Below are 24,548 nucleotides of genomic sequence, written 5' to 3'. Positions count from 1 at the left end.
TACATTTTTTTCTTCTTTGCCTCTATATTCTTAATGAGAGAAATCTACTTCCTGGGCTTCCAGGATCATCTCCATGGAAGACTCTCAGTATCTGCCTCCCTAATTTAACTTTTCTAGCTATTTCCCCAGGAATTGGGATGAATTTACTCATGTACCCCTCACTCAGTAATCATGTCTCCAAGTAAAATATGGGCAAGAAAGTATTGACAAGCTGGACACCTATAGATCATGCCTGTAATCCTAGCTACTAGGGAGGCTGAGATCTGAGGATCACAGTTCAAAGCCAGCCCACACAGGCTGGAGAGAGACATCTCCACTTAATTACCAAAAATTTAGAAGTGAAACTGTGGCTCAAGTGGTAGAGTTAAGGAAAAATGCCCAGACCCTGAGTTCAAGTCCCAGTACATGTACCAAAAAAATACTGACAACTAGGGAAAGTAAGGGTCCTATATAAACTGGGGAAATAAGAGTTAAAGAAAGCCGGGTGCTGGTGGCTCATGTCTGTAATCCTAGCTACTCAGGAGGCTAAGATCTGAGGATTGCAGTTCAAAGCTAGCCTGGGCAGGAAAGTCCGTGAAACTCTTATCTCCAATAACCACCAGAAAACCGGAAGTGGTGCTATAGCTCAAGTGGTAGAGCGCTCGCCTTGAACTGAAGAGCTGAGGGACAGCGCTCAGGCCCAGAGTTCAAGCCCCACGACCAAAAAAAAAAAAAAAAGTTAGAGAAACTGACCCTTGATTTAGTAACCCGACATCACTCATTAACTATGCACTAAAAAAGACTTAGAAATTTAAGTACAATGATAAAATATTAACACTTAGTATTTTTTGTTGGTATGACTGCTGACATAAGCATTTTTAAAGCATCTATTTTTAAATGACAAGCAAAAAGTATTGTGATCTAAATAGTAAATCTTACCTCTGGTGGCAAATGGACTTCCATAGGCACATATGTTGGCCAATAACCCATTGTCAGGATATTCACAGTTAATTCAATATTCCCAGGAACATTCTGATTCTGCATATACTATAAAAAGATCAACACAAGCAATGAGATTGTACAATAAAGTACATACTGTTCATGTCATAATACACATTAAAGAAATTCCTAACAGGGTGCTGGTAGCTCACAGCTTTAATCCTAGCTACTTAGGAAGCTGAGATCTGAGGATCACAGTTTGAAGCCAGACCAGGCAAGAAAGTCCATGAGCCTCTTATCTTCAATTAACCACCAGAAAACCGTAAGTGGAGCTATGATCCAAAGCAGTACAGTGCTAGCCTTGAGCAAAAGAGCTCAGGGACAATGCCCAGGTAGGCCCCACAACCAACAACAAAAAAAAGAAATTCCATACAAGGAACTACATGTGAATACTGATTGATCATCCTGAACATAAAAGATTATTAAGAGGACTTTAAAGGAAGTCTACACAAAATGCACTAGAAAAGTACAGAGGTTACCATTTTGATACGTCTTACTATTATTACTCTAGGCATTATTAACTTGACTAGTTTTTCACATACAGGTGAATAAGATGTCTTCTCCATTCTGCCCCCCAATGCCACCTGAAGTCCCCACTTTTGGAGACTAATATTGTGGCTTGGAACACGTTGCAGCAACCTCACCCCACAAGACAGCCCAAGTCTGAGATTTTTCACCACCTGCTTTCAGGAGGCAACCTGAAGTAGGGAAGGAAGTAGAAGGGTATGGCAAAGCTTACAAATCTTATTCTATAGCTACTACAAGATCCATGATCCTACTGACACTGATTTTTTTCTTGTGTCTTTCACTTTCATTTCCCAACTTACCAATATAGTAATTAAAAAGTCATCACTAAAACCACAAAGGTGAAAAGTCTAAATTGCTATCACTATCATCAATGCTATCATTGCTCTTATTCTTTGAGACAGGGTCTTTCTCTATTTCCAAGGCTGGTCTCAAACTCCTGGATTCAAGCAATCTTCCCATTTCAACATATCGATTACTGACACTATACATAGGTCCACATCACTGTACCCAGTAATGTTATTAAATATTTCAAAACTATTTTCTATCTACATGTTTAAAATTATAAATCCAGCTGTTCATCCCCAATATCCCCAGAAACTTCATAAAACTACTTTATCACCTCTCTTTTCTCTCTTCATTAAAAGCTATGAACATGCAAATTACCAAGTGATTAGATACTAGGAAAAACACTGTTCCCACTATCTAGCTACAATATTTCTTATGTTGACTCATTTTAATAAATTTTATTTCTATTTTTCTGTTATAATGGGTGTTTACTGAGAAAAAAATCCTAAAGTAGGTCAAATACACTTACATTTCATTGATGATCTTTTTCCTTTGTTATGATTATCATTTAAGTGCTATGAAATATTTACAACAAATACAGGGATGTATAATCACCAATATAAACTCCCACAGGAGATAAATGTATTTAAGTTTGAGGAATTAAGAGTTTAACTCACTTTTACCTGTTTGAACTGAATCATGATGTCTTTAGAAAGTTCCATGTCTTTAAACATTCCTTCAAGTTTGCTGGTGAAAGCAGCTCCACATTCTATTAAAAATGTTTGTACATTTATGGCATTTTTTGGTAGAGAAACAAAGAATTTTAAATGGGAAACTTACTTTAGCATGAAATATGATCTATAACTATTTATAATAAAAAGAAATCTTTATCCACAATATATGCCCCACTATTCCTGTAACTCCTTAGTCTGGCAGTAATCTCATCTACTATACAGATGTAAGATAAAATTTTAGACAAACAAAAATTAAGAATAAGCTGGACGTCGGTGGCTTACACCTGTAATCCTAGCTGGTCAGGAGGCTGAGATCTGAGGATTGTGGGTGGAAGCCAACCTGAGCAGAAAAGTTCCTGTGTGACTCTTATTTCCAATTAACCACTCAAAAACTGGAAGTGGTGCTGTAGCTCAAAGTGATAGAGTGCTATCCTTGAGCAAAAAAGCTAAAAGAAAGCACTCAGGCCCTGAGTTTAATCCCTATCACTGACCAAAAAATCAAGAATAATGTTCTAGTTTAAAAGGGCAACAGCTCTGGACATAATAAATCAGAAACCCCATGAGCTTGCTCAATTGTACTTGTATCATTTATACATAAAATGATTGACAAAAAAGGCAACCAAGGAAAAAAGAAACGGCAAGTTAACATTTTCCCCAGATACCAAGAAAAGCTGGACACTGGTGGTTCATACCTGTAACCCTAGCTACTGAGATCTGAGGGTCCCTGTTGAAAGCCAGCCCAGGTGAATACATCTGAGAGATTCTTTTCTCCAATTAACCAGTAAAAAGCTGGAAGTGAAGTTGTGGCTCAAGTAGCAAAGCACTAGCCTTAGGCAAAAATACTCAGGGACGAGCCAGGCGCTGGTGGCTCTTGCCTGTAATCCTAGCTACTCAGGAGGATGAGATCTGATGATCGAGGTTCAAAGCCAGCCAGGAAAGTTCCTGAGACTGTTATCTCCAATTAGCCACCAGAAAACCAGATGTGGCACTGTGGCTCAAGTGGTAGGGCACTTGCCTTGAGCTGAAGACCTGAAGGACAGAGCCCAGGCCCAGAGTTCAAGCCCCACAACTGAAAAAAAAACACTCAGGGAGAGGCTGGGAAGGTGGCTCAGTGGTAGAGTGCTTGCCTTGCATGTATGAGGACCTGGGTTCAATTCCTCAGCATCACATAAGCAGAAAAAGCAGAAGTGGAGCTGTAGTTCAAGTGGTAGAGCGCTAGCCTTGAGCTGAAGAGCTGAGGGACAGTGCCCAGGGCCAGAGTTCAGTCCCCACGACTGAAAAAAACCAAAACACTCAGGGACATTGTCCAAGCCCTGAGTTTTAAGCTCTAGGACCAGCACACTCACACAAAAAGGTATCAAAGAGAGGGCTAGGGGTATACATAAAGTGGTAAAGCACCTGCCTAGTAGGCTTGAGACTCTGAATTCAAACCCAAGTACCACCAAAAGAAGAAAAAGAAAGAAATCAAAGAAAAAAATAAGAGAATGGAAACATACCATGCTTAAGTTTGGACAGCATTGATTTTTCAGCATCTACAGATGCACTCTTCCCAACTAACAGGCGTTTGGCTAAATCTTTCTTATAGAAGGCCTCAAAAACATCCTTGCCTATATAAGTAATAAACACACAATTTAAGTGCTGACAAAATGACTGTGAAGGACTTAATTATTTCAATTTATATATGTTATATGAGTTTTTAAAATTCAAAAACATAAAAAAGGTCCAGCTCTGTGTGAGATATTTCCAAAGTTCTTTACTGTAAAGAATTAAAGCTACATTAACTGTTCTTAGAAAAGCTTTTGTCAACTAGTAGCATTAGCACCAAAACTCAGAGATTAACATAAACAGCAAAAGTCTAGATTCTTAATTGTGAAAAGTCAAAGCACAAGACCATTAAGTAATATTCCTCCAGTATTCCCAATTAATTAAATGCAAGGAATAAAATACAATTTTAAATGTCTAATCCACAAATAGTCTCTCCAGGCTACATATACTTGCTATTTGTTAGTGTTTTGTTTTATAATGTCGGGGAAGGGGGGGAAGAGAGGGCTTGGGGAGGTGGGGAGGGAAGTGATGGGGGGGGAAATCAAAGGAAGAAATGTACTCATTACCCTATTCATGTAACTGTAACCCCTCTGTACAGTATACTTACAATAAATATATATATAAAAGAAGAATATTAAAACTGTAATAACTACTTACCATAGATAAATCTAAATATGATCATGATTTTATCCAACATTTTCTCAAGTTCTTCATCTGTAGCTTCCTTGTTTCCTGCACGAAGCTTTGAGTCCACATACTTAGCTAAAATGAGAAAGTTTATTGTTTAGTAACCATCAGTATCCACAAGGCACTGAGCAGTACACAAACTCAAGTAGGAGTATAATACACGTTTCTGTGCTTAAATGTTTGCATGTACGTGCATATGTACATACGCATACAAGTGTGCATACATATTTGCTTTATTTTTATCTTTAAGTAGTTGCACAAAGGGGTTTCAATTCAGTAAATCACTTTATAAGTACTATATCTTGACCAATGACACTGCTTCTACTGTTCTCCCCTATCTTTCCCAACCCCAATCAATTCCATTTTTCACATGTGTACATTGAATATAACAATTGTACTCATCCACCCTTTTTCTCTCACAGAGCGATAAATACCAGAGCCAAAAACTCAAACCTTAGTCTTCTGACTCCAGATTGACTATATTTTTGCTATCATAATATTTATTAAAATGGAGTATGGCCAGTAACTGCTGGCTATCATCTATAATTCTAACAACCCAGTAAACTGAGATCTTAGAATTGCAGTTCAAAGCCAGTCTGGGCAGGAAAGCCCATAAGACACTTACTCCCAACAAATTACCCCTAAAAATGCCAAAAGTGGAGCTGTGGCTCAAATGGTAAAGTTTTAGCCTTTTGAGCAAAAAGATCAGGGACAGGGCCCAAGTCCCAAGTTCAAGTACCAGGACCAACAGCAACAACAAAAAAAAATGGAGTATATACTGGGTGCTGGTAGCTCACATGTGTAAAAATCCTAGCTATTCAGGAGGCTGAAATATTACAATTACTGTTCAAAGCTAGCCTGGGCATGAAAGTTTGTGAAACTCTTCAGCTAATCACCAAAAAGTCCAAAGTAGAGTTAGGGCTCAAGTGGTAGAGCAATGTCCTTAAGTAAAAAGATCAGGGACAGCACCCAGGCCCTGGTGGTTCATGCCTGCAATCCTTGCTACTCAGGAGGCTGAAATTAGAGGATTGCACACAGTTCGAAGCCAGCCTAAAGTCCATGAGCCTCTTATCTGCAATTAACCACTAGAGAATCGGAAGTGGTGCTGTGGCTCTAAGTAGCAGGGTACTATCTTTGAGCAAAAAAGTTCAGGGACAGTGCCCAGGCACTGAGTTCAAGCTCCATGACTGAAAAAAAATGGAGCACAGAAACCCAATGAGGGAAGTTGCATATAGTGGGAGTAATCAAAGCCACCAAGATCTGGGGTATCTTTGGTAGTTTCCATTTTACATTCATTGTAAATATTCTTACCAATTATATTCTTAATTTTTATTTTGAGACAAAATCTCTCACCATCTAGCCCAGCCAACCTTCAAACTAAGGACCCTTCTGGCTCAATCTCCTGAGTGTTGGGATCACAGACATGTGGCACCAAGCTCTGCTAAAATTAACTTTTATTGAAATAAATCAGATAGAGTAGAAGGTAAAATTTGCAAAACTTTATTTTTTGCCAATATAGGACTTTAAACTCAGAGCCTAGGCACTGTCCCTGGGCTTTTTTTGCTAAAGATTAGCACTCTCCCACTTGAGCCACAGTGCTATTTCCAGTTTTTTCTGTTTATGTGGTATTAAGGAATTGAACCCAGGGTTTCATGCATGGTAGGCAAGCACTCTACCACTAAGCCCCATTCCCAGCCTCTGCAGAACTTTTAAAAGATAAACAGATTTCAACAAAATTTCATCATTTTGACAGAGGAGCCTAGACCTTTCCAGTATATCTAAGTAGACTCAGACAATTACATTCATTTTCATTCAGTAATTTCATGCTACCTTTCTCTTACAGCTTGATGTACCTCTAGAAACAACACCCTACCCCAATTCTAAGTCACAATGGCTTAGAAAAAGGATAACCTAGTTTACTGTCAAAGTAAATAGAGTCCAATGTCCTTCTGACAAAGAAGGTGTGTCATGTTTGTATGTGGGCTTTGAGATGTTCTTTAGCTTGAATAACTTTATTCTTTACATTCGTGTCCTGAGAGATACTTTGGAGGGTGGTATTACTAGATAAGCAACCCCAAATAAAGCTAAATTATAACCTTGCCAAATTTCAGACTTTAAGATTTTTTTTAACAAAAGAACACTAAATTATCACAAAAGGACTGAAAAACATACCTATAAGTTCAGCAGGTTTATTTGGTCTTTTGTTAATGAATGTTTCAAATGCCTCTTTCATGGCATTGATAAATTTTTCATTCTTCAGAAAGCAGATATCAATTATATGGTCAACTTTATCTTTAAAATCCAGCAATTCTTGAACCATGGTTTTATCTTTTTCAGGATTAATAACAATAGTACTCCCAAAGGCCTAAAAATAAAAAATGACTCTTTTACTAAAACTGATTATCTTAAGTGAAAACTACCCAAAATCATAGTGTAAGTTGCCATGTATATTTGAAGAACCTAAAATATTAGATGTTTCTGAAATGAGGAAAATATCAAAAGTGATACCATTAATCTATACTTACAAAACTAGTAAGAATGACCACCAGGTAGAAAATATCCTACAAGGGTGTTATTGGAAGTTTCTAAGATCTTTTCCTTATAAATAAGGCATCTATGAAAATTGTTTTGGGCTAGTAAATTGGCTTGAACTCAGAGCCTTGAGTTTTGCTTAGCTTTTTGTTCAAGGCTGGTGCTGTACCACTTGAACCATACCCCCAGACTGGTGCATACACACATGCACATGCAAACACACATACACACAAACCAACAAATAAGTTAAATAAATAAGTAAAATACAAATAAACAGGTGAGTGTCAGTGGTTCACACCTGAAATCCTGAACTGAAGAGGCTGAGATCTGAGGATAGCATTAGAAGCCAGCCTGCACAGGAAAGTCCATAAGATGCATATCTTCAATAAACTATTTTTTTTTAAAGCCAGATGTGGAGCTGTGTGACTCAAGTGAGAGAGCCCGAGCCTTGAGCACAAAAGCTCAGGGACAGCACTTAGGCCCTGAGTTCAAGCCCCAGGATAACACAAATAAATAAATTGGGATTTTAGAAGAAATGCTTAAATGCTTTTCTGGGTATGTGAACTGGGTACATAAAACATAAACCATTAAAGAAAAACTGACAGTTAAATTGTTAATACCTTGATGTATTCAATCCACTGTTGCAAGAGAACCTGAACTCCACCTCGAACTCGGCTAAAGAGCTGATATAGGAGAGATAAATCTTGAATTCGGTTTTCATCAAGAAGGTTATTTAAACCTGAATTTTGAGAGATTTTGGCATTAAAATACAGTAGACATACAAGTGAAAAAATTGTACCTGCTTTAATGAAATTTAAAATTGTTAATGTGATATTATTGGTTTGACCTATAAATGGTCTGTATGTAAATTAGAATATAGACATTTCCTTTAAATTAAACCCAAACTGACCACTTTTCTGAGTGAAAATTATTATGATTATTTTGGTTACTATGAAAACAGTAAAGTGCCATAACCTCAAAAAAATAAAGTATCTAGGAATTAACCTAACCAAAGATGTAAAGGGTCTATTTCATGAAAACTATAAAAGCTTAAAAAAAGGAATCATAGAGGATACCAGGAAATGGAAAGACCTCCCATGTTCCTGAATAGGGCAGAATTAATGTAGTGAAAATGGCCGTACTGCCAAAATTGATATACACACTCAATGCAATTCCCATTAAAATCCCAATGACATACTCTAGTGAAATAGAGAAAACACTCCAAAAGTTCATATGGAACAACAAAAGACCTAGAATAGCCAAAGAAATTCTAGGCAAAAGAAACAACGCAGGAGGAATCACGATACTGGATTTCAAGCTCTACTATAGAGCCATAATAACAAAGACAGCTTAGTACTGGCACAAAAAGAGACCTGAAGGAAGACCAATGGAACAGATTAGAGGACCCAGAAATAAAGCCGCATATGTACAGTCAGTTGATATTTGAGAAAGGTACCAAAGACATAAGTGGAAGAATCATAACCTGTTCAACTACTGGTGCTGGGAAAACTGGGTGGCCACATGGAAAAAACTGAAAGTGAACCCTAGCCTGTCACCATGCACTAACATAATCCCAAAATGGATTAAAGACCTTCACATCAAACCTGAAACTCTGAAACTACTGCAGGACAGACAAAATAGAAGAGACATTTGAACTTACAGGCATAGGAAGGAACTTCCTGAACAGAGTCCCAGGGTCACAACAAACTGGAGAGAGACTCGATAAATGGGACAACCTTAAAATAAAGTTTCTGCACAGATAAAGAAATAGCAACCAAACTTGAAAGAAAGCCAACTAATTGGGAAAACAAATATTTACCAGCAATATATCAGCCTAATATCCATTATGTACAGGGAACTCAAGAAACTAACCCCTCACAAATCTTACAAACCGATCATGAAATGGGTAAGGGAACTAAAGAGAGACTTCTCAGAAGAAGAGATAAAAATGGCAAAGACACACATGAAGAAATGTTCATCATCCCTGGCTATAAAGGAAATGAAAATAAAAACAACACTGAGATACCACCTTACCCCAGTCAGAATGGCCCACATTCTAAATTCGACCAACAACCAATGCTGGAGGGGATGCAGAGAAAGAGGAACCCTACTGCACTGGTGGGAATGTATACTAATACAACCACTTTGGAAAGCAGTCTGGAGGTACTTCAGAAAGCTAAATATAGACCTTCCCTATGACCCAGCCATACCACTCCTAGGCATCTACCCTGAACAACAGGAACCAGTATACAAAGACACATGCACCTCCACGTTTATTGCAGCACTATTCACAATAGTCAAGATTTGGAAACCACCCAGATGCCTCACTACTGATGAGTGGATCCAAAAATTGTGGTGGCTATATACAATGGAATATTATGTAGCCATTTAGAGGACAAAACTATGGCATTTGCAGGAAATGGATTGAAATTATTTTGAGTGAAGTAAGCCAAGAACAAAGAGACAAATGGCACATGGTCTCCCTGATATATAGATGCTAAAGCCAAAATACAAGAAGATATAACAAAGTAAACAGGGCTCAAAAACAAAGGACAGCCACCCATTTTATCATTGCTAAATGACTCCATGTTCTTGACTATATATATGGTAGATATATGCATGCAACAGAGGGAAGCTAGGAGGAAGAACAGAATAAGTGGGAAACAGAACAACATATAACAAAGGGGCCCATCAGCTGCACTGGACATAGAAGAAAAAGAACTAAGCAACCCAAAGACAGTGATGGGAAGGGAGGAATGAGAGGGAAAGAAGGAACAGCCTACACTAAGCAAAAGGAAAGAAATATAATCATCACCTGATGTGGAAGAAATAATTTGTATTGTCAAAGCTCATATAATTCACAAACTTTATAGACCATGATAATGACAATGTACCCTGTGAAGGTTAAAATGTGTTTGTAACTTTAACTAAGTATCGCTATTCCACAATAATGTGAAACATGTGAAATTTATGTAATCACCTAATCTCAATTTTTTTTTAAAAAAGTGGCAGAAGGGATGGGTTAGGAGCAATGGGTGACAATGTTGTCATACACCTTGTACTCATATACTGTTTTGTAGAATGGGAACTTCTTTGTACAATTACTTAAAGATATTAATAATAATAAAATGTAAAAATGTAAAATGTAAAAAAAGAAAAAAAAGACAACCCAAAAAATAAATAAATAAATAAAGTGGCACTGTGGCTGAAGTGGTAAAGTGCTCGCCTTGAGCTGAAGAGCTGAGGGACAGTGCCCAGGCCCAGAGTTCAAGTCCCACAACTGACAAAAAAAAAAAAAGAAAGAAAACAATGAAGTAGATGCAATAGCTGTAATCCTAGGTACTTGGAGACAGAGATTAAGGGGATTAAATTTCAAAGCTGGCTAAGCCAAAAAGTCTGTGAAACTCCACCTCAGCCAATATAAAAATGAGCATAGCAGTGCTGTACACCTGTCATCCTAAATACACAGGAAGCATAAATAAGAGAACTGAGGTTCAGGTTATCTTGGGGAAAAATGGAAATCCTATTTGAAAAGTTACAGAAGAAAAAAAGTTGGAAGTGGGGCTCAAGTTGTAGAGTGCCAACCTTGAATGAAAAGAACAAGCAAGAGCATAAGGCTCTGAGGTCCAGACCCAGTACCAGTACAAGAAAAGAAAAAGTTAGCTGAATTACTGTTTGTGTCATTTACATGATGGACTAGATATATAAACCAATGTTTAAAATCTGGCTTACATAAATTTTCATTTCAAATATACATATGCAGGGCCACATTATAATTAGCATTAGTATATGTACTTATATTTTTGAGTATTGAATATGGACTATAATAAACCAAAAGCCATACATAAATAGAGGAATTTAAGTGTTTTAATATATCTGATTTCCCAAACAAAATAGTAATTTGATTACATTAAATTTCTAATTATATCACTTAAAAGAAAATGTTGTTGGCAACAACGTTTTTTTGCCTATTTATATCATTCTTAAATTAAAATTCTGGGTATACCATAAAAACATCTAGAACTAGGGCTGGGAAGGCAGCTCAGTGGTAAGACTGCTTGCCTTCCATGCATGAGGCCCTGGGTTCGATTCCTCAGCACCACATAAGAAGAAAATGCCAGAAGTGGCGTTGTGGCTCAAGTGATAGAGCACTAGCCTTGAGCTGAAGAACAGAGGGACAGTGTCCAGGCCCAGAGTTCAGGCCCCACAACCAGAAAAAAAAAAACAAAAAACAAAAAAAAATCTAGGATTAATAGAAGTGCTTGGCTATATAGTCTAAGAATAAAAGAAAACATACAAAAGAAAAAAACTTGCAAAAGGAATGACTTTCCTTGCTTTAGTCTTCATATATAAAGATTCCCAAATTTCCAGTTTTCATGTTTTGTAGTGCTGGGGATAACTCTGGGCATGTGCTCTTATCATTGAGCCACACCCTCAGGGCCTTTAGTGTTTCTTTATTGGTACCAGTGAACTCTTCTCAATTCCTCTTTCACTTAAGGAAACTAGTAACTCCAGAAAATTTTCAACGTTGAATAGGGGAAAGGGTTGTCTATTCTCAGAAATGTAGCTCTCAAGCTTTTAAAATGGCTAAGTGTTTACAATTCCCTACTCAGTTTGTAATTACCATTAAAAATACATTATTGGCAAATTGCCAATTACCTTTCTGAAGAATTGCTGTTAAGTGTTCACCTAGAAGTTGCTTTTCAACAGTAGCAATTAATGATTTCCTACAAGGGAAAAAAATTTAAAATGATTGACATTGGCTTCCCTGAAAATCAAAGCCTCTTATGAGGAAAAAAAAAATCAAACAGTTCATTATATTTATGCTAATTTTGATGTTTCCCATCCAATGTGCCAAATTAACTGTGTTCAATTACTTTACTTTATGCACAGAAGAAGAAAAACAGTGTATTTCAAAATTAGATTTAGTAAATATCTCCATGATCTTGCTGTGGCTGTTTTTTTCCAAGTTTCTCTTTTTATTACAAAAGTAAATAAGTTATCTATGCTGTTTACTGCAACTCCCTGAGACTATTTAGGGAAAGTACAGAAAGTTTTTCCTGTGAACACCCTAAATACTTAAAAGATCACATCAGCCTTTAACATCATTTTAAATTATAATTTAAATACATAGGACCAACAATCAAATCCTTGATCAAATCCAGTTAACTAGAGAAAATAATTACTTGAAATTTGTATTTATAAAACAAACAGTTAAAAATCTAAATCACACCTGAAAAGTATTTTTAACATGTTTAAGATGCCTAAAATGCCGTAAGAGATTTCCTAACAGTTTTAAAGTATTAGGCTGAGCATGTAATACTTACTGGGTGGTCTGATCTAAGTAAGTAATAAGTCTGTCTGCTTCTTCTTCTAGACGTTTGTTAACATGATGAAGATATTCAGGAACCTACAAAGATAGTTTTTTATATTATTGTTTTCCGCCCCTTAAATCATTCAGAAAATGTCAAGTCCAAAAGATCCTGGGAGCAGCCCTGTCAAACTGTGACAGGGGTGAATCATATGTAAAATTATAGGTAGAGTTTATGATCCAGAATTCTGGCCTTTAAGAAGAGAGAAAAGAAAGGAGCACCTAAGTGAGAGAAAAGCAGCATAATGTTGGGAAGATAAATGTATAGGGAAGTTTATATTCTACAAAGTAAGGTCTATTGTAAGAGAAAGTGGACTTATTAAACATGACTTAAATACCTCTCTTTCTTGCATTAACTTTTGGCCTTCAGCTGCATAGAGCCTGTTAGTTTCTTCCAAAAATCGCTGTTCAAAAGAATCTTGATAAATCTGGCAGCAGGGAGCAAAATGAAGTTCATTTATTCAACAAATATTTATTGAATGTCTTCTATATGAAAAACACTATGAATGTGGGTACTAAATCATATCTATAGGCAGTGAAATAACTTACTTGCAAATCAGAAAGCATGCTTAAAAGGCTTCGGAGTAAACTTCTATCAATTGCTTCACCATTCCTCTCCCTCTCAATCAAGAGAAGAATGCCATCAATTGTCTTATTCTGGACTTTTTGATCACTTATAATATGAGCCCTAAATAATTCTAGTCCCATGTCCCTAAAATTAAAAAAAAACTAAATTAATTGACAATACCATTTTCTGAATAGCCTTAACTTCTTACATATTAATTAGGATTCTAGGCTTCAAAGGAGAAATTGTAAAAAGTTAAATCCATATTAAATTTTGAATAACATTATTAGATTAAACATACAGAAAACTCATTTTTGTCTTTAATGAAAACTAAATTCCTGTCTTCCTCCATAATTAAGTTTTTATTATTTCCTCTGGTGGAGGAAATTATATTATCTCCTGATAACATTTGATTTCACCAAGTCAAGGAACAATATTAATTCAAAAAAGCAGGGCATTGTGGTACATATTTGTAATCTCAGCATTCAAGAAGCTGAGGCAGGAGTATTGTGAATTTGAGGCCAGCCTGGACTACATAGTGAATGTCAGGCAAACCTGATCTACATAATGAGACTTTGTTTCAAGAAACAAAGAATTAGTTCAAACACAAAACCATTTTCACTGTACTGGCATATTTAGTCACTCACTAATGGACTTCAGTACTACAAAATCAGATTACGACTACAGATAATTAGGCACATGGTATGGGAGTTTACCATAACATTTCACTTTTGTGTGCACATCAATTTTTCTATATACTATTATTAGAAGAAAACAATTGAAGTCTTGATGATCAGTAGCAATTCACTCACAGACATTCCAGCACAAGTGTTAATCTTGCCTAGCAAGAAAAATTGCTTCATATCTTAGTATACACTAGGGAAAATTTAGCCATCTTCAGTATTAGCATATGTCAGAGCCAAATGTGAATTTGTAGGATATTACAGTATGACTTGCTCTTTCATGATTGTAATTAAGTTAATTTGTAACAAATCTTCTCAATTTTCTAGCATCCTTACCAAATGGAAGGTAGCATTGAATTCTGAAGAACATAAGTTCTATCCAGAAACAAAAAAATGCTTCTAATCATTATCTGTAAAATAAAAGAAATTAAACAAGTTTTATATTTTGTGAAACTGAAATACTTGCTCTCAATAGAAGAAAAAAAACGAGTTTTATACTAGACTCTGAAGATCCAACATACACATAAACATATTTATCTGAAAATAAATAATCCTCGTTGAGGTGTTTAGCAAAGAAACACAATAGTCCTCTGACTTCTCTGCTACTTAAGAAATAATTGGAGAGCTGGGAAGGTGGCTCAGTGGTAGAGTGCTTGCCTTGCATGCATGAGGCCCTGGATTTGATTCCTCAGAACCACATAAGCAGAAAACGCCAGAAGTGGCGCTGTGGCTTTTGAGGTGAAGAGTTGAGGGCCAGCGCTCAGGCCCAGAGTTCAGGCTCCAGGACCGACAAAAAAGAAAAAGAAAAAGAAAAAGAAGTAATTGAAAGTATGAAAAGGGAATCAAGCTAGGTGCTGGTGGCTCACACCTATAATCATAGCTATTTAGGAGGCTGAGATCTGAGGATCGTGGTTGGAACCCAGCCCAGGCAGGAAAGTCCAAGTGACTCTTATTTCCAATAAATTACCAAAAAAAGCCAGAAGTGGAGCTGTAGTGCAAGTGGTAAAGCACTAGCCTTGAGCAAAAGCAGCTCAGGGTCAGCACCCAGGCCCAGTGTTCACGTCCCAGGACAAAAAAAGAGAGACTCAAGGATACTATACCTGTTATATAGAGCGTCATAGCAATTTAGAAACCAACTGGTACAGATAAAAGGTAGCAATTTAGAAGCCAATTGGTACAGATAAAAGGTAGTTCTAAATTAAATATTTCAAATATGAATTAATACAAATAGCCAATTTTGAGAGCAATTCACTTACAATCAAATATTTAAAAATTCAAATTTTTTTCATCAAAATTGTCATATTAAAGTATAATAGCTATTTAATGCTTTAATTAGTGCAGTGGAATTGAAAATAAAAAAAGGGAATCAAGGGCACACATACACTTCCTCTTTAGCAACAGGGCTAAATTCTACCTGTGGCATATTGAGAATATATTTTAAGATTTTAATTTATGCTAAATACTGGTGGTTCACAATACAGTCTTCAGTACTCAAAAGTCTGAGCTCTTCAGATCAAAGTTCAAAACAGGCCCAGACAGAAAAGTCCTTCAGACTCTGTCTGTAGGTGTCTCTCTGTATCGTTCTTCCAGAGTATCCATACTCTGAGTGTGCCCCTGCCCTTCTGTTTCCTTTCCATCTGTTCGTCTGCTTATTTGCTTGCTTAGTTAATCAATAAAACTCTGCCAAGTTTTCTTACAAAAAAAAACTCCTCCAGAATCGATCTCTAATTAACCAGAAAAATGCTGGATTGGAGGCATGGTTCAGGTCTAGAGTTCCAATGTTAGAGAGAAAAGGCTGATGTGAGAACATGAGGCCTTAAGTTCAAGCCCCAGTACTAGCACAAAAAATTCAACTTATAAGAAATAAACTAATGTCAGAGTAGAAAAAAAAAGATTTTGATCTGAATAAATTTAAAATACCATAATATTGAGCTAGGCATCAGTAGCTCCCGCCTGTAATCCTAGCTTATCAGGAAGATGAGATATGAGAATGACAGTTCAAAGATAGCCTGTGAGATTCTTATCTCCATTAACCACAAAAAAAAAGCCAGAAGTGTGGCTGTGGCTGTGGTTCAAGAAGGTAGAGAACTAGCTTGAGAAAAAAAAGAAAGAAACAATGAAACAAAAAAAATGAGCTCAGGGACAATGTCAGTCCCTGAGTTGAAAATCCAGGTGTGGGGGGGGGGGCCCTGAGAAGGTGGCACAGTGGTAGAGTGCTTGCCTTGCATGCATGAGGCCCTGGGTTCGATTCCTCAGCACCACATAAGCAGAAAAAAAAATGCCCGAAGTGGTGCTATGGCTCAAGTGGTAGCGCGCTAGCCTTGAGCTGAGGAGCTGAGGGACAGCAACCAGGCCCAGAGTTCAGGCCCCACGACCAGACCTCTCCCCCCCCAAAAAAAGAATGGCTGCCACAGGGCTGCTCAAGGTGTCCAAGGACAAGTGGGCTCTCAAGTTCATCAAGTTCATGGAATTTACATCCATGTCCAAGAGAAACTGGGAGAAGCAGACTAGAGACCCTGTCCCAAAATAAACCTTTGTTCATGTTAAAAAACAAAAATAAAATCTAAGGTACTTTCAGAGGCAATCAAACAGTAGATAAGAGACAGCCTTTAAGACTGATGGAATAGGCTGGGTGTGACTTAAGTGATAGAATGCTTGTCTAGCAAACATAAGGCCCTGAAAAGAAAATAAAAAGAAAATAAATAAAAAGAAAAGAAAGGGGCTGGGAAGGTGGCTCAGTGGTAGAGTGCTTGCCTTGCATGCATGAGGCCCTGGGTTCAATTCCTCAGCACCACATAAGCAAAAAGCCGGAAGTGGCACTGTGGCTCAAGTGGTAGAGCGCTAGCCTTGAGCTGAGGGACGGGACAGTGCCCAGGCCCAGTGTTCAGGCCCCACGGCCAGACCTCCCCCCCCAAAAAGAAAAAGAAAAAAAAAAAGAAAAAGAAAATAAAGACTAACAAAGTGCAACTTTTTAATGATGTAGTTTTTAATTATTTAATTTTAATTTAATTTTATTTTTTGCTAGTCCCAGAACTTGAACTGTGATCCTGAGCATTGTCTCAGACTCTTGTGTTCAAGGCTACCGCTCTACCACATAAGCCACAGCTCCACTTCCCACATTTTTTTTCTTTGTGGTTAATTGGAGGTTAGAGTATCTAGGACTTTCTTGCCCAGGCTGGCTTTAAGCCCTGATCTTCAGATCTCAGCCTCCAGAGTAGCTAAGATTATAGATGTGAGTCACCAGCACCAGGCTACAAGGCTTTTATAAGTAACATTCCTATACTTGATTATTTTTTAGCTACCAAGTCTAAGCTGAAATATACTATTTTTTATTGGTGGGGTCCGGTCATGGGGCTGAACTCTGGGCCTGGGTGCTGTCCCTCAGGTCTTTAGCTCAAGGCTAGCACTCTACCACTTGAGCCACAACACCACTTCCGGTTTTTTTTCTGCTTATGTGGTGCTGAGGAATCAAACCCAGGGCCTCAAGCATGCAAGGCAAGCTTGCTCTACCACTGAGCCACCTTCCCAGCCCCTATAATATTATTTTTAACTTACCATTTGCCTACAGTGGTTTTGCCAGCATCTGTCAATCTTCTTTAGAAAAAGAACACTATCCAATGAATCCATAGTGTATGTTAAGGATATTTTAAAATGTTTAGTACAAGTAATATATGCAATATAAGCATATTTATCACAAACACAAAAAATCTTTACATTAAATAAAACAATAACAACTAAAGAACAAAAGGTATTTCTTAAAATGCAAAAAAATTAAGGTCACTAAGGCACCTTTAAAAATCAGTCCTACCATTACCTGACTTATGTAACTGCAATCCCTCTGTACATCACCTATATGATAATTAAAATTTTGAAATAAGTCCTACACATAATTGAGCATAATATCTTCGGTTTATCATTTTCTTACAAATTTGCTACTACAAAATGGTAACAATAAGAGGAAATTTTACTTACATATGACAGATATATTTGAACTCTAATGCTAAAAAGTAAAAAAAAATCCTCTAAAATGCAAAGAACAAAAATGATAAATGTACAAAATAGACATTCCACTTCAAGCTGGGTTAAACAGTGAGGGGAAGGGAGAAGATAAGAATGTAAGATATTTTGTTTTTGAAAGGATATTCTCTGAACTGATGAATCTGCGCTTTGATGTGATCTTCACAAATCTGCCTCAGCTGTTTATACAAATTTGCAGAAATCTTGTAAGAACAAAGATTTTCTACAGCCTACAAAATAAAATATAGAATTTCTTAGGGAGAGGGTAAGAAGTGTTTCTCAATTATCTACAAGAACTTCCTAGTTTGTTGATATTTCTGTAATACTAGCTTATTAAAAGTAATTATTCACTGGGCGCTGGTAGATCATGCCTGTAATCCTAGCTACTCAGGAGGCTGAGATCTGAGGATTATGGTTCAAAGCTAGCCAGGGAAGGAAAAGTCCAAGAGACTATTATCTCCAATTAACCACCAGAAAACCAGAAGTAGAGCTGTGGCTCAACTGGTAGAGTTCTGCCCTGGAGCAAAAGAGTTCAGGGACAACACCCAGGCCCTGAGCTCAAGCCAGCCCCACAACCAACCAAAAAAAAATAGTTATTCATCCCTTTAAATTGCAAGGTATCCCAGCTACTCACTAAGCTAATCCATGAAGATCACAAATTGGAGGCCACCAGGAGCAACTTAGAAGTCAATTTCAACACAAGCTAAGATAAACTTATCAATGTAAGGGGGTAGGAAGGTGGCTCAGTGGTAGAGTTCTGCCTTGCATGCATGAGGCCCTGGGTTCAATTCCTCAGCACTACATAAGCAGAAAAAGCCATAAGTGGTGCTGTAGCCCAAGTGGTAGAGCACTAGCCTTGAGCTGAAGAGCTGAGGGACAGAGCTCAGGCCCAGAGTTCAGGCCCAAAACCAGCCAAAAAATACTTAAAAAAAAAAAAATATATATATATATATATTGGGGCTGGGAAGGTGGCTCAGTGGTAGTGCTTGCCTTGCATTCATGAGGCCCTGGGTTCGAATCCTCAGCACCACAAAAGAAAAAGAAAAAATAGCCAGAAGTGGTGCTGTGGCTCAAGTGGTAGAGCGCTAGCCTTGAGTTAAAGAGCTGAGGGACAGTGCCCAGGCCCAGAGTTCAGCCCCACGACTGGAACCCCCCCAAAAATAGATAGATATATAGATATATAGCTAGCTAGCTAGCTAGCTAGCTAGCTAGATAGATATCAATGTAAGTGGTGCATTTTTTCCATGACCAATATACTGTAAAAAAGAAATTAATACATATATAATAAAATAAAATAATATATTCACACATAGATTAACGATAAAGGGAGTTAAGCCAAGTTCTACATATCCAAGTTATAGCAATTGTCAAATATAAAAACTGTCTTTCCAAAATTTTAATGCATTTTTTTTGCCAGTCATGGGGCTTGAACTCAAGGCCTGGGCACTGTCCCTGAGCTGCTTTTGCCCAAGGCTAGCACTTTACCATTTTAGCCACAGTGCCACTTCTGACTTTTTCTGTGTATGTGGTACTAAGGAATCAAATCCAGGGCTTTATGCATGCTAGGCAAGCACTCTACGACTAAGCCATATTCCCAGCCATTTAATAATTTTTATAAGCACATCCATCTTAACTCTAAAATAATTTCACCAATACATTTTTTTTGGTCAGTCGTGGAGCTTAAACTCTGGGCCTGGGTGCTATCCCTGCCCTCTTCAGCTCAAGGAGAGCACTCTACCACTTGAGCTACAGCGCCACTTCCAGTTTTCTAGTAGTTATTTGGAGGAAAGAGTCTTAGGGTCTTTCCTGCCGGGGCTGGCTTTGAACCGGGATCCTCAGATCTTAGCTTCCTGAGTAGCTATCATTACAAGTGTGAGCCACCAGAGCCCAGCTTCACCAATATTTTTTGTTTTTTGTTTTTGTTGGTTGTGGGACCTGAAGTCTGGGCCTGAACGCTGTCCCTCAGCTCGTCAGCTCCAAGCTAGTGCTCTACCATTTGAGCTACAGCACCACTTCCTTCACCAATATTTTTATATCAAGTGAGCATTACACTGCCACTACAATGAAATTTCAACTTACTTATACTTTCTTGGGTTTTCCTGAACAGATCAAAGCAGAAATTTCTGTTAGCTGTATTAAAATGAATATAATTTGTAAGGTATGTTAAATAGGTAGGTTTCATTAGGTAGCTGATGAAGAGAACACCACACGCTATTCAGGCAGGAGAAGTTTATTTACTGAACTGCTGCCCCTGCCATGCATAGTGGAAAAGCATGGCTGAAAATGAAATTGGGGGGGGAGGGTAGGAAGGGGGTGACCCACCTCTGGGCCAGGGCTTATCTAGGCCAGGGACAGGAAGAGGTGTGGCCAGGTGGGGGAAAGGTGTGGCCACACTGGATCTGGATGTGACCTCTTAAGGTCAGATGAGAGGCATGTGATCAGAGGTGGCCAAGGATGTGACCTAGCTGGAGGGGAAGGTGACTACTTCCAGGTCTGCCAGTTACCTAGGTAACAAATACTGGGTGGAAACTTAGCCAAGATGGAGGGAGGTGTTCCTGTTCAGACCTTACATAGTTAAATACCAAAAATTTTCTCTATCATTCAATTTAAGCTTGTAGAAGCTTTACATTTTGCACAAAAGAATAAATATTAATTACAAAAGAAACTATTACATCTTTATTGTAAAAGTTGAATTGGTCCTCCATTACACTTAAAACCCACAGGACAAGTTCAGATGTTGTGAATTTCTTGTTATATGTCTATCAAAAGAGAGATTTAAAACAACAGGAATGATAAAACTCCAATGAATTCATATTATCTGTAACTCAAACTAGTAATAACAAATATATCAAGATAAAACTTCCATTAAAATAGACTGATGAAGGGCATCTAAATTCTAGTTGACTGGAGTGTATTTTATTAATAAGCAACTGGAAGTCACATTCCTAGTATGCATGTCCTATACATTAGTAAATGTAAGGAAAACTTTAAAAGAATCCACTTATCTCATTGGGGAAGTCACCATATCTCACTAGGAATGAGGAAGTCAATTATCTCAACAGCTAAGAAGGACTAGGATATTTTAGCCAAAGCAACCTGGAGTTAAGCCAGAACTATATAATGGTAAATTTATATTTATTTCTTGTGCCTATGGTAATTTTCTTTGTGGAGAATTCCTTTCTTTGTATAGTAGTATTCCTCTTAAATGACTTTTCTCAACATTTATCATTTCCCCTCCTAGATTCCTGTCATATTACTTAGTGCATACTTCACCCTCTACTCTTTTCCCATTTGTAGAATTTATCTAAACACTACATATTCCATTTCCTTCTGTTATGTTTGCTTTCTCCCCAAAAGCAGTAGATAAACCTACCTTTTTACACATACCATATATTTCCCAACTAGGTCCCACTGCTTCCAGTAAGTTCTTAACTGTTCAGAAGCCAGTGAATCATATAGCACTCTCACCCACCATATAACAATGACTTGTCACTGAATCATTAATATGTCCTCTTGTGTGTGTGTGTGTGTGTGTGTGTGTGTGTGTGTGTGTGTATGTGTGTGTGTGAGTGCGCGCACGCGCGTGCATGTGTGTGCACATACCTGTCCTGGGGCTTGAACTCAGGGCCTGGGCACTGTCTCTGAGCTTTGTTCCTCAAGGCCACGATAAAGAGGCTGAGTACCAAATATTGTTCCCCAGAAGGAAATGGATAGTGAAAAATAAAATGGCTAATTAAATTGAGCTTTATACACATACAACTTCACCTATCTTTAGTTGTAAGGTATAAGAATTTCTGCAAGTAATAGTGGCTCACACCTATAATCCTAGCTATTCAGGAGGCTGAGCCAGCCCAGGCATAAAAGTCCATGAGACTCCTACCTCCAATGAACCACTCAAAAAAAGGGGGAAGTGGTGCTTGTGGCTTAAGTAGTAGAGTGCTAGCCTTGAGAACAAAGAGGTTCAGGAACAGTGTCCAGGCCCTGAGATCAACTGCCAGGACTGGGGAAAAAAAAGAATTTCTGAGGTGGGATAGAGGTACAGCTCAAGTAGAAGAACCTGAGGGTCTAGATTCCATTACTAGCAACATAAAAAGAAAGAAAATTTGCTGGATGCTAGTGGCTCATCCCTATAATCCTAGCTACACAGAAGGTTAAGATCTGAAGACATGATGGTCAAAGCCAGCCTGGATAGACATATCTGTGAGACTCTTATCTCCAAATGCTGAAAGTGGAGGTATGGCTCAGGGTTACAACAACAGACTGAAGCAAAAGCAGCCAAACAAGAGCAAAAGTTACTAAGTTCAAGCCCCATTTCCAGTACACACATAAAAATAACAATTTAGCGGGCATTGGTGGCTCATGCCTGTAATCCTAGCTACTCAGGAGGCTGAGATCTGAGGATTGGGGTTCAAAGCCACCCCAGGCAGGAAAGTCCGTGAGACTCTTATATGCAAAAAAAATACTAAGAAAACCGGAAGTGGTGCTGTGGCTCAAGTGGTAGAGTGCTCCCCTTGAGCTGGAGAGCTCAGGGATAGCATCCAGGCCCAGAGTTCAAACCCCACAGCCGACAAATAATATTAATAATAATAATAATTTTTAAAAGTCAGAAGTGAAGTTGTAGCTGAAGTGGTGGTCTTAGAGTACCAGAGTTGAATGAGTAAGCCAAGCAAAAGTACAAGAACATGAAGATAATAAACTCATTATTTTAAATATTACCTGGTTTAAAGAATGCAAAAAACAAAATCCTCACTGTAAGATACTACAGGTGAAAATAGGACATGTACTTGAGAAGTGTAGAGAAAAATGGTTCTCTTTTTTCCCTTAATTTCACTAATAGGATCTACTTGAAACATATTTAGGATGTAATCTACTCATCAGGGAGCTAATTTGGCTTAATATGGACTTAGAATTTTTAAATATGTGGCTTTAGAGCTCTAAAACAAAAATGCAATTTTAAAATAAAAATTTCTTTTATAAATACTCAAATATTTATCATTGATGATAACCTATATGCACTCTTTTGCAGTACTTTATTTACAATTAAATAACCTGATATTATAGGTAATGACAATTCCCCTCTTACACAAATGAGGAAAGTATGACTTAAACATATATCATCCAAAATTTTAGAATGGCAGGTAATCCTCACACTCAGGAGGCAGAAGAATCATGAGTTCAAAGTGAGCCTCAGCTATACATCAAGACTATGTCACAAATACAGGATTAGGGGAAAAAGGATCTCAGCCAAGAACAGGTGGCTCACCTCTGTAATCCTAGCTACTTAGGAGGCTAAGAGCAAAAGGATGACAGTTCAAGGCCAAACAGGACAGAAAATTGAAAAGACCCATCTCAAAAATAACCATTAGCCGGGTGCCTGTGGCTCATGCCTGTATTCCTAACTACTCAGGAGGCTGAGATCTAAAGATTTAGGTTTGAAGTTAGCCTGGACAGGAAAGATCATGACACTCTTGTCTCCAATTAGTCACCAAAAAGCTGGAAGTAGTGCTGTGGCTCAAGTAGTAGATCAACTACCCTGGAACAAAAAAGCTAAAGGAAAGCACCCAGGCTGGGAGTTCAGGCCCCATGCTGGCAAAACAAATACAATGTTTGCTTATTGCAAATGCACTCAGAACATTTTCTTTTCAGAAATTCAAGGCTTAGTAGACAGTATGTGAAACCCACACTTGGGACTTGCATCCTAAGTTTTAATCCAAAAATAGAATTTCCCCCTTCCCTCCCCCTGGGCAGTATGCTTTAGCTTTTTTGCTCAAGGTTGGCACTCTACCATTTGAACCACAGCACTACTTTTTTGGGAAGAGGGGTTAGCTGAAAGTAAGAGTCTCACAGACTTTCCTGCCTAAGATGAGTTTGAATTGTGATTCTCAGATCTCAGTCCCTTAGCAGCTAGGATTTGAGGCTTGAGCCACAGGCCACACTATCTTCCTTTTTGTAAAGAAAATTCCAAGGAGCATTTATAAAAATCAAGGCCAAACACAATAAAAGAGCTAGAAACAAATGCTTTTGAATTTATTGTAGCAGAACCAATAAGGTACAAAAAATTCAAAACAGTGAGAAAGAAGGTACACTTCTGACATCAGGTTAATGCTATAATCAAACAGCAGGTAAAACTTCTGAAGTAAAGAAAGGATAAATGTGTGGAAATGTAGGAATAAAATGTACCCTGTTGGAATGAGTAATATAAGCTAATAAAGACAAAAAAATTGAACTACAAAAAAGATTAACAGAATAAAGGTATCAGGGACAATATATTCAAATCAAAAGCCCAAGAAAAATATTCAAAGTGGTGAGAGCTTATTTACAACTACAATCAACATTTTTGAAAGTATGAAGCAGCGAAATCGTGTGTTCACCAGCAGATTAATAGATAAATGAAATGGTAAATTTGATGAGAATCATTTATCCTTTAAAAGGAAAAGAATTCTGACACTAGCTATAAGATGAAAGATTTTATGTTCAGCTAAATAAGATTATTAGCCTATATATAATGCATAATTGGGGTTATATGTAATATACAATTATAAATAAGTCAGAATATTGTAGTATTGTAGGATTATTGTAGAGTATTGTAGGATTCTTCTTTTACCCAAGACACCTAGAATAAA

At 37.7% G+C, this 24,548-nt stretch overlaps 1 protein-coding gene across 11 annotated transcripts in view; it reads right to left on the bottom strand.

The window, feature by feature from the left end:
* Cul4b (cullin 4B) overlaps positions 1-24,548 on the bottom strand; it is a 62,143-nt gene that overhangs the window by 15,096 nt on the left and 22,499 nt on the right. For 4 of the 11 annotated variants that reach the window (XM_070039796.1, XM_070039792.1, XM_070039797.1 and 1 more), the window contains 13 exons: positions 18,052-18,155; positions 17,464-17,536; positions 14,245-14,318; positions 13,210-13,372; positions 12,999-13,088; positions 12,617-12,699; positions 11,949-12,016; positions 7,910-8,028; positions 6,930-7,122; positions 4,728-4,832; positions 4,022-4,132; positions 2,469-2,560; positions 919-1,026 (listed from right to left, as the gene is read on the bottom strand). In XM_070039796.1, coding sequence (XP_069895897.1) covers positions 919-1,026; positions 2,469-2,560; positions 4,022-4,132; positions 4,728-4,832; positions 6,930-7,122; positions 7,910-8,028; positions 11,949-12,016; positions 12,617-12,699; positions 12,999-13,088; positions 13,210-13,372; positions 14,245-14,318; positions 17,464-17,536; positions 18,052-18,155 — 1,383 coding nt within the window. The remainder of the gene's footprint in view (positions 1-918; positions 1,027-2,468; positions 2,561-4,021; positions 4,133-4,727; positions 4,833-6,929; positions 7,123-7,909; positions 8,029-11,948; positions 12,017-12,616; positions 12,700-12,998; positions 13,089-13,209; positions 13,373-14,244; positions 14,319-17,463; positions 17,537-18,051; positions 18,156-24,548) is intronic. The other 7 variants (XM_070039795.1, XM_070039798.1, XM_070039799.1 and 4 more) reach the window with 5 other exon arrangements.

Source organism: Dipodomys merriami, unplaced genomic scaffold (genome assembly GCF_024711535.1).
Source record: "Dipodomys merriami isolate MVZ:Mamm:240054 unplaced genomic scaffold, mDipMer1.0.p SCAF_3, whole genome shotgun sequence".
NCBI lineage: Eukaryota > Metazoa > Chordata > Mammalia > Rodentia > Heteromyidae > Dipodomys > Dipodomys merriami.
This window is presented reverse-complemented; position numbering and strand designations above follow the sequence as displayed.